This window comes from Dipodomys ordii, unplaced genomic scaffold (assembly GCF_000151885.1).
Source record: "Dipodomys ordii isolate 6190 unplaced genomic scaffold, Dord_2.0 Scaffold68, whole genome shotgun sequence".
NCBI classification, from domain to species: Eukaryota; Metazoa; Chordata; class Mammalia; order Rodentia; family Heteromyidae; genus Dipodomys; species Dipodomys ordii.
Window position 1 is genome coordinate 5,916,628 of NW_012267284.1, and position 10,086 is coordinate 5,926,713.

At 44.0% G+C, this 10,086-nt stretch overlaps 1 protein-coding gene across 1 annotated transcript in view; it reads left to right on the top strand.

The window, feature by feature from the left end:
• The window catches only part of Lmtk2 (lemur tyrosine kinase 2), a 114,375-nt gene that overhangs the window by 64,242 nt on the left and 40,047 nt on the right, over positions 1-10,086 (top strand). Inside the window, exons 3-5 of the mRNA XM_013023402.1 lie at positions 943-1,087; positions 4,772-4,845; positions 9,321-9,439. Coding sequence (XP_012878856.1) covers positions 943-1,087; positions 4,772-4,845; positions 9,321-9,439 — 338 coding nt within the window. The remainder of the gene's footprint in view (positions 1-942; positions 1,088-4,771; positions 4,846-9,320; positions 9,440-10,086) is intronic.

A 10,086-nucleotide genomic window follows, 5' to 3' on the forward strand; every position in this document is an offset into this window, starting at 1 on the left:
ACACACACACACACACACACACACACACACACACACACACACACACACGGACTAGAGATATAGTCAAGTGGTGGAGCACCAGCCTTGTAAACATACACACACACACACCACCACCACCACCACCACCACCACCGCCACCCCCAAGGAATAGAGATATAGTCAAGCAGTAGAGCACTAGCCTGGTAAGCACAAGACCTTGAGTTCAAACTCCAGTCTCTTAAAAGGGAGGGAGGGAAAGGAAAAGAATCTTTTCTGAGTTTAACTGTCTTTATTATTAGGAAGACACTTTGCAATTAGAACTTCATTTAAAAATAAAATTAATTTGTCTTGCTTGATCTAATATGCAGAGGTTTGTGAAAGTAATTTTTTTGGGGGGGGAGGTCAGTTTTGGGTCTTGAACTCTGTCCCTGGGTGCTGTTCCTCAGCTCTTCAGCTCAAGGCTAGCGCTCTACCACTTGAGCCACAGTGCCACTTCCAGTTTCTGGTAGTTAATTGGAGATAAGAGTATCATGGACTTTCTTGCTTGGGCTGGCTTTGAACTGCGATCCTCAGATCTCAGCTTCCTGAGTAGCTAGGATTACAGGCATTAGCCACCAGCACCTGGCTTTGTGAAAGTAATTTTTAAACTTAATTAAACTCAAACAGTATAAAGGTAGCCTTTTACGCCTGGAAGAACATTTCCATGTTCAATTCCTTGATTTTTTTTTTAAATTACATTTCATTTCAAGCCATCAGTTCTAAAAGTTACATAAAGTATTGTGTAATTTATTGTCAAATCTTACTTATTCAGATCTTTAGAATTAGCACAACTGCATATGATTTTTACTTGAAATAAAGGTGAATTGGGTGTGTGTGTATTACTATCAACCTGTTTCTGATGAGTAAATATTGCATCTTAAATGTTGGTAACTGATTTTTAATACTTGCTACCTTTGATTTTAGGAATTTGAAGATAATTTTGATGATGAGATTGATTTTACACCACCAGCAGAAGACACGCCCTCTGTGCAGTCACCTGCCGAGGTCTTCACTTTGTCAGTACCAACAATTTCCCTCCCTGCCCCGTCACAGTTCCAGCCTTCTGTGGGTAAGAGTATCGTCCTGCATTGTTGTTGTTTTTATTTTTGGCAGTACTGGAAGGAAACCAGGACATGACCACTTAAAAAAGATACACACAGGAAAGGAAATCAGAATGGTAAATTAAAACATAACAGTCACAAGACAGAAATTTCTGGTGAACAAGAGTTTCCGATTTTAATGTAGCCAATGTAACGGTCTTTTTTTTTTTTCCTTTTTTTTTTTGAGGCTGGCCTTGAATTCAAGATCTTTCTTCCTCTGTTGCTGACAAATGTTACAGTTGTGTGACACCCGTGCCTAGCTCTTAGCAGTCTTAAGATGTCAAAATTGAATAGTCTGTTCTAAAAATTGAGTTGCGTTTTCTACTTTTCTGGGTGGGTTTTTTTTGGTGAAAGTGGTGTTTGAGCCAAGTGCCTTGTGTATGTAGGCATACATTGAGCTTCTCCCCTGGCCCTATGTGCTTTTGTTGTAATATTAGTCCATACCCTATGTTGAGTTTTTTGAGTATGATATCAATTGTTTGACCTTCCTTACTCATTTCTTCATTTCTGTTTGTGTGTGTGTGTGTGTGTGTGTGTGTGTGTGTGTTCTCAGCTGTCTGTTGTTTTCGTCAGTCTATCCTTTGTCCCAGTACCATTGTATTTATGTATTTACTTAGTGGTACTGAGGTTTGAACTCAGGGCCTTGTGCTTGCTAGGCAGGCTCTCTTTGCAGAAACTTAATAGTATACTTCTAATGCAGGTCAGTTTATCCCCCCTCCCTACCTTTGGTTGTTTATACTTTTTGCTGTTGCAAATCCAAGGTCAAGAGTTTCATAGATTTAGCTTAAATTTTATTCTTTGATCCGTTTTGAATAAATTTTTTATATGGTAAAGGGTAAGGACTTAGGTAAGGACTTAACTTAATTCTTTTACAGATGGGTTTTTAGTACCCCAAAGCAGTGTTTGAAGACACTGGTCTTCCTTCCACTGGTTTGCTTGGCACTCTTTCTGTGAGGATAGCGGAGGCATGGAGGTGCTGGAATTTGAACTTAGAGCTTTGTAATTGCTAGGCAAGTACTCCCCTGTTTGAGTCACTTCGCTAGCCCTTTTGGCTTTCATAATTTTTTAAAATATGGCCTCACTTTTTATCTGGCTAGCTGGGAGTACAATCCTATTCATGCTTCCCATGTAGTTTGGTTGACAAATGTGCCACCATGCCCATTGTTTTCTGTTGAGTTGAGGTTTTGTGAACTTTTTTTGCTTAGGCCAGCCTGGAACCACAATCCTCCTGATCTCAATCTCATATGTAGCTGGAATAATAGTGTGTGCATTGCACCTAACGTATTGATTGGTGGGATAGGGGTCCCATGAACTTTTTGTCCTGGCTGGCTTCAAACTTTGATCTTCCTGATCTCTATCTTGCAAATAGCTAAGATTGTAGGCGTGAGCCACTGGTGGCCAGCTTGACCTTTTTTTTTTTTGTTTGGTTTTGTTTTTGCCTTGGTTTGAACTCTGGGCCTGGATGCGGTTGCTGGGTTCCTTTTTGCTCAGACCTAGCACTTTACCACTTGAGCCACTGCTTCTACATCTGGCTTTTTTATCTCTAATAGGAGATAAGAGTCTCATGGACTTTGCTTTCTGGATGGGCTTTGAACTGCAATCTTCAGATCTCAGCCTCTTGTGTTACAGGTGTGAGCCACTGGCACCCAGCTTTTTATCCTTTTCTTTTTCTTTCTTTGAAAACATTTGACCATGTATTTATTTATTTATTTATTTTGTTGGTCATGGGGCATGAACTTGGATTGAACTCGGATTGGGCACTATATCCCTCAGCTCTTCAGTTCAAGGCAAGGGCTCTACTGCTTGAGCCATAGTGCCACTTCTGGTTTTCTGGTGGTTTATTGGAAATAAGAGTCTCATGGACTTTCCTGCCCGGGCTGGCTTTGAAACCTGATCTTCAGATCTCAGCCTCTTGAGTCACTAGAATTACAGGCGTGAGCCACCGCATCCAGCTTGTTTGTATTTATTTTTGAAGGACTCTCCACTGATCAATATGGCTGCCTGTCCTCATGCCAGAATCTCAGTGTTTTGGGCTACTGTAGCTTTAGTTTTGAAAGTAAGTTTTGAAATAGAGTAGGGTAAGTCCTCCCATCTTGGTTTTTGTTTGTTAGTTTGATTCCTTTGGTTATCTGGGATCCCTTGCAATCCGTGTGAGTTTTAGGAGTAGCTTTCTGCTTTCTGCAGAATAGACCCCTGAAATGTTACAGGAACTAGTATTACCATCTTGTATGTCTTTTTGTTGTTGGTGGTGATGGTCGTGGGGCTTGAACTCTGGGCCTGGGCACTGTCCCTCAGCTCTTCAACTCTCTTTCTTGCTCAGAGCTAGCACTTTATCACTTGAGCCACAGTGCCACTTCTGGCTTTCTGGTGGTTTATTGGAGATATAAGTCTCATGGACTTTCCTGCCCGGGCTGGCTTTGAGCCAGGATTCTCATATCTCAGCCTCCTGAGTAGTTAGGATTTAGGCATGAGCCACTGGTGCCTGGCTTTGTGTGCCATTTTGACTCCTCAGTTTTAGATGTTTTCTTAGTGCCTAAGGTAAAGATCGCAAGTGCCATCCTACGTTTGCAGCAGTGACGTTTAGACTGATAGAGCTTAGATGGCATTAAAAACAACTCTGTTGTAACTTACCACCTCACGAGTAGCTATAGTTACAGGCATGAGCCACTGGTAGGTATTCAGCTTCTCCTTCATTTTTAAAGGATGGTTTTGCCAGATGCACAATTCTTAGCCCACAGACCTTCTCTTTGGCACCTTATTCTGTGAGTCTATTGCCTTCTGTCTCCACGATCTCTGAGGAGTAGTCTTATTTAGGATCCCATGTTCATGATGTGTCACTTCTGTCTACCTGCTGACAAGATTCTCTGGTTGTGTGTGTTTGGTTATAATGTATCTTTGAGGATCCCTGTGAGTTTAACGTTGCTTGGAGTTTACTGATCAATTTGGATGTGTAATTCAAGTCATCTAGTAGTAGAGCTGGGCCTTTTTCTAATCAAATGTCATTCTCCCCCCCCCCCCCCCCCCCCCCCCCATGCTGGTACTGAGCCCTGTCTCTGAGCTGCACTTTCCTTCCTTATAAAATAGAATAGGAAACAGCAAATGCACCTCCCCCCCATGCTGGTACTTAGGGCCTGGGCACTGTCCCTTAGCTTTTTTTTTCAAGGCTGGTGCTCTATCACTTGAGCCACAGCTTCACTTCTGGCTTTTGCTATTTAATTGAAGATTAAAGTCTCATGGACCTTCTTCCCTGGGCTGGCTTCAAGCCAAGCTTCTCAGATCTCAGCCTCCTGAGTAGCTAGGATTACAGGCATGAGCCACCATCACCTGGCTTAGCCATTGAGTGTTCACCTACTTTTTTCCTCACTCTTCATCTGGAACTGCCATTGTATCTGTATAGGTCCACTTGCTGGGATCCTCATACAAGAACTACTAGACCAGAAAAAACAAGCTTGGGACTATTCAGCCATTGTTATTATTACTACTATTATTCATTCTAGAGAGTGCCTCATGTGTTTGTTTCTGCCTCTAGCTAAAACAGCATTAATTTCAGCATTTGTAATTCAGAGACTATATATTTAGTACTTGTTTTATTTTATTTTAGTTAAGCCTTATCCTTATTAATTATTTCTCTTTTTTTTCTTTTTTTTTTACAGAAGGTTTAAAGTCACAAGTTGCCCGCCACAGCCTAAATTACATTCAGGAAATTGGAAGTGGCTGGTTTGGAAAGGTAAAAAGTTCTTCACTTCAATTTTTTTCCTTATGATTGTATAGCTCAGAACTTTAAGGGAGACCATGTCACGTGACAGTTCATCTTCTCTACACATGGTAATAAGTTTTGTTCCACACTACCTTGCCACTGTGCAGGACTGTGAGCATCACCACTTCACAAAGCTGTCTTGGTCCCTTCACGCTACTGTAGGAAATACCATGAACTGAGTAGCCTGTGAAACTACAGTTCTAGAGCCTGAGACATCCAAGATGAAGGTACACGTGGCTGATTTGATGTCTTGTGATGTCAACAGTGTTTTTAGGGGACATCAGTATTCACATCTGAGCAAAAATATTTGATTTCCCTCCTCAGCATTGGGGGTTGAACTCGGGCCTAATACATGGTTAGCCAACTGTTCTGGCACTCAACTCAGAGCCTTTTTTTTGCCTTATTTTGGTTTGGTAGTACTTGGAGTTCGAATTCAGTGTCTTGTGCTTGCTTGTCTGGCAAGGTGCTGTTGAGCCATGCCTCCAGCCCTGTTTTTCACTGTGTTGGTTTTTTTTTGGGGGGGGCTGGTCCTGGCCTTGAACTCTGGATCTGGGTGCTGTTCCTCAGCTCTTTTGCTCAAGGGTAGCTTGTACTACAGTATCACCTCCAGCTTTTTTCTGATTCATTGGAGATAAGAGTCTCACACACTTTTCTGCCTGGGCTGTCTTTGAATAGCAATCCTCAGATCTCAGCCTCCTGAGTAAGATTACAGGTGTGAGCCACTGGTTCCTGGCACTGGTTACTTTTAAGATAGTGTTTCACTTCCCACCTGACACGCACCTGATTCCTAATCTGCTGGAATCAACCATGTGCCACCACATTCAGAGTCCCTTTAATGGAGATGCAGTCTCACAGGTTTTTCTGCCCAGTTAGGCCTGGCATCCCTGATTTCAGTCTCCCATGTAGTTTGGGATGAACTAGCCTTGAACTGCAATCTTCCTTTCTCAGACTTTCCAGTAGCTAAGATTCCATACAAGCACACCACACACCACACTTCAGAAACTTCTGAGGACAGAAGGAAGAGAAGTGGGCTAGAAATCTTAAAAAAAAAAAAAAAAAGCCTTTTGTCCTGAAATTCTGTTATTTTCTTGTTCTCTATTTTCTCCCTGTTCTTACTCCTTTTAGTGCCTCAACCACTTTAGAACTGTAGGTACTGATGTTGGGTGCATATACAGTCTGGCTGGGTGCAGTGAGGGGTTTGCTGTGGTGGCTGAGAAATGGGTGACATCACCTGCTTACCTGGAGTGCCAGTGCTTGAGCTGTGGAGAGCCAGACAGGCTGGATGCTGAAGTGTAGAACTGGTGAGGTTGCTAGGAGAGAGGGAAGGAGGGCAGGAGGGGAAGGTATGAATCAGATTGGGAACAGATGTGGAATCTAGGGGAAAGGGGCAGCCGTTGTGCCTGTTTTGGGGCTAACTGGAAGAATGGAAGAAGAGGCAAGAGACAGGCTGGAATTCCTGGGCTAAGTGAGAATAAGGTGACTGCTGCATGTCTATATGGTAGGATCAGCCAGGAGGCTAGAAATGCAAAGCCAGAGTCAACAGGTAGGTTCCAGGGTGCACATGGGAACCTGGGAGAAGCTAGTATGTGTAGATGCGTTAAAGCAGTAAGTGGGGCTGGATTGTGGCTTAGTGGTAGAGTGCTTGCCTAGTTTGCATGAAGCCTTGGATTCGATTCCTCAAAACCACATAAACAGTAAAGGCCAGACATGGTGCTATGGCTCAAATGGCAAAATGCTAGCTTTGAGCAAAAGAAGTTCAGGGTCAGTGCTTGGGCCCTAAGTTTAAGCCCCAGGACAGGCAATAAATGAAAGAGAAAGCAAGCAAGCAGTACATGTAGGGGAAATTGTGAGGAATTTCATAATAAAGAAGAGAGAGGCAAAGCTGGACACCCGTGGCTCACACCTAGGATTGTAGCTACTCAGGAGGCTGAGATCTGGGAATTGCAGTTTGAAACCAGCCAGGGAGGAAGGGTTCCTGTGAGTCTTATCTCTAGTTAACCACTCAAAAACCAGAAGTGGCACCATGGCTCAAAGTGGTAGAGCAGTAGCTTTGAGCAAAATAACTCAGGGACAGCACTCAGGCCCTGAGTTCAAGCCCCACAACCGACAAAAATAAAACATACAAATAAAAGAAAATTGGTGGAAGGTGCCTGTGGCTCTGCTGCTGAAGGCTGGCACCACTAGGGGAGCAGGGGAGACTGAGGTTAACTGTGAGGCGGGAACCGGTGGAGAAGGACTACAAGAGGATCAGTTTAAATAGTGCTGGCTTACAGAAAGGAGGATGGAGGAGTGGGAGAACTAGGCATCAGCAGTATGAGTTCATTGTTGTCCTGGAGGGGAGGTGTCTGGGGCAGCAGTGCACAGGAATGGGTTTGAGAAGAGGCATTGCCTCTAGACACCTCTCAGTTTCATCTGCAAAAGGAGCAGAGGATTGGAGTAGTAGCTATGTTGGGGTATCCAGAGGGTAGTTCAGGAGAGCCTTTGGGTATGCCCCTTGCTGCAGGGTGAGAAGCAGTTTCCTGTTGGTATGGAGGACAGGCTTAGATGGGGTAGAGGAGAGAAGGGCCTTGAAAGAGCTGAATCTTTGTGGCACAGAGGTGGTGCACAAGCTGGGCAGAGGCAGGTATATGTGTGTTTGTGTGCGTGTATGCATGTGCTTGAGCACAGGCACATTGCTGTGGGTGTGGTAAATGAGGAAGTCCTGCCTGGTGCTCTCAGAGGACAGGAGACCAGCTCCTCCCTTGACAGGAGCAGTGGAAACATCTATTGAAAGTTTAAACAGGAGAAAGCCTGAAACTGCCCAGGAAGGTGGATCAGCTAGGGAGTTGGAGGGCTGAGAGCAGTCACTGTGACAAATGGTCTTCCCTCCTCCTGGTGTGTTGTTGGCTGGCCCTAGGGTTTGGCTTAGGTAATAGGGCAGAGGACAGACCAGGACTGTGAGGGCCAGGAGTAAGGAAGCCCAGTGGGAAAGGGGTACCAGTAATGGCTTTGGAAGGCAGATGAGTCTAGTAGAGTCTTCGTTGAGGTGGATGAAGATGGACTCTGGGTAGTGCTAGAGGGGAAGCAAGACTTGGGGCTTGGAGTGGAAGGAAATGATTAGCTCATCCACACCCGTCAAAGTGATTGCTGAGGCTGCAGGAAAGTTGGTCGGACAGCAGCCAAAACTACTGAGAGGTCAAGATATGATGTGAATGGTCCTTACAGGTATCCAGCACCAACCATACCGATGGTGGAGATGGAGGCAAGAGGTCCAGGTGGACCACCCTCTTTTAGTCCTCCTTACTTTGGAAGTTGACATCTTAGGTTTTGTTGTCATGCTGGTTAATTGCAACACTGAACATGACTTCCTTAGTTAGCAGGATTTCCCTTCAGCTTTCTGTCCTTACGTGCCTGATACACACTGAGTTCTGGAGCATTGAAATGGAACTACTTTTCTATGAATGCTAAAGTATTCTAAAAGGAAGTTGATCATTCTCTTATTGAAGTAAAAACCTAGTTAAATGACAGAGCTCACTGTCATCTGGTATCCTTTTCATTTCAATGCATGTTTTTCCTGTGTTTTTGACTCAAGCTTTGGTAGAAATTACAGACCTGATACTGTTGAAACATTGTTTTTGTTTCCCTTGGCAATTAGTCAGCTTATTTTCTCAGGCATGCCACAGATGAACAACTTAGCTAACGCATTGACAATCATTTTGAGTTACCTTCCAGTTGAACTTACTAAATTGCTTTTCTGTAGTATCATGGTTTTTTCCTATGAGATTGCAATTAATCTTACAATAGAAAAGATAGAGTACTTTAAAATGTATGAATGTTGTAAATATCTAGCTAACAGTTTAAAATGGCTCTTTCGTTGAAAAGTATTTGAATCTCCCCTTCCCCACCTTCCTTCCTGTGTTCTTCCATATCCTCTTTCTGCTTCCCAGGCTGTACAGTCCAGGCTGGCCTGGAATTTTCAGTTCTGTCGCCAAGTCCTGAATGCTGGGATTTACAAGCATGTAAAGCTGCCCACTGTAGGTTTCTGTGTGCGTGCGTGCGTGTGTGCGTGAATGCTGGGATTTACAAGCATGTAAAGCTGCCCACTGTAGGTTTCTGTGTGCGTGCGTGCGTGTGGTGTTTGGACACTATCCCTGAGCTTTTCAGCTCAAGGTGAGTGCTCTACCACTTGAGCCACAGCACCACTTCTGGTTTTCTGATGGTTAAGTGGAGTTAAGAGTCTTATGAACCTTCCAGCCTGGACTGGCTTTGAACTGCGATTCTCAGATCTCAGCCCCCTGAGTAGCTAGGATTTACAGGTGTGAGCCACCAGCACTTGGCAGACTGGAGGTTTCTAAGCGTTCTGTGAGTTAGTGTATAAAGTAACAAAAGGCCATCTTGTTGCTTCACTTGTTTTCCTGTGTTCTGTTTCCTCACCATGTTGATAAAAAGCCATGCTCTGTGTCTAGGTCCTTCTTGGAGAGGTTTACACTGGTACCAGTGTAGCAAGAGTCATCGTGAAGGAGTTGAAGGCCAGTGCAAGCCCAAAGGAACAAGATACTTTCTTGAAAAACGGAGAACCTTACTAGTAAGTAAGCCTTTTTGTATGTTCTACAAATAGCCTGTGGTCTTTTGAAAATCAAGTATTTAAAACTACTCAGTGATTTCTGCCCGTATTATCCATGACTAAATGAAATCCAGAGTCTTACCAGACCCCGAATGCCACATTTCAGTTGAAAATCATTTCTCATTCTGAGATCTGGGTGACCTGACTTGAAAAGATAGCAGACAGCAGCACTGAGATGATTGGAGTGAGAATTCCTGGGCAAGAGTTTTAGCAGCCATCACAAATTCCTCCCAGCATGCACTGCACACTGGAAATGGCAGGAAAATGTGAAGTCTCACAAAGCCAAGCAGGATACAGAGAAGACGTATTTGGACATTTCAGAGCTGGAAATCAATAACTGAAAGTGAAAATTCAGTGGGCCAGAATTTAGAGGCAGAAAAATTGGTGAAGTTGAAAACAACAGGAAGGGGCTGGGAAGATTACTCAGTGGTAGAGTGCTTGCCTTGCATGCCTGAGGCCCTGGGTTCGATTCCTCAGCACCACATAAACAAAAAGAAAAAAAAGCCGGAAGTGGCGCTGTGACTCAAGTGGTAGAGTGCTAGCCTTGAGCTGAAGAGCTGAGGGACAGTGCCCAGGCCCAGAGTTCAGGCCCCACGACCGGACCCCCC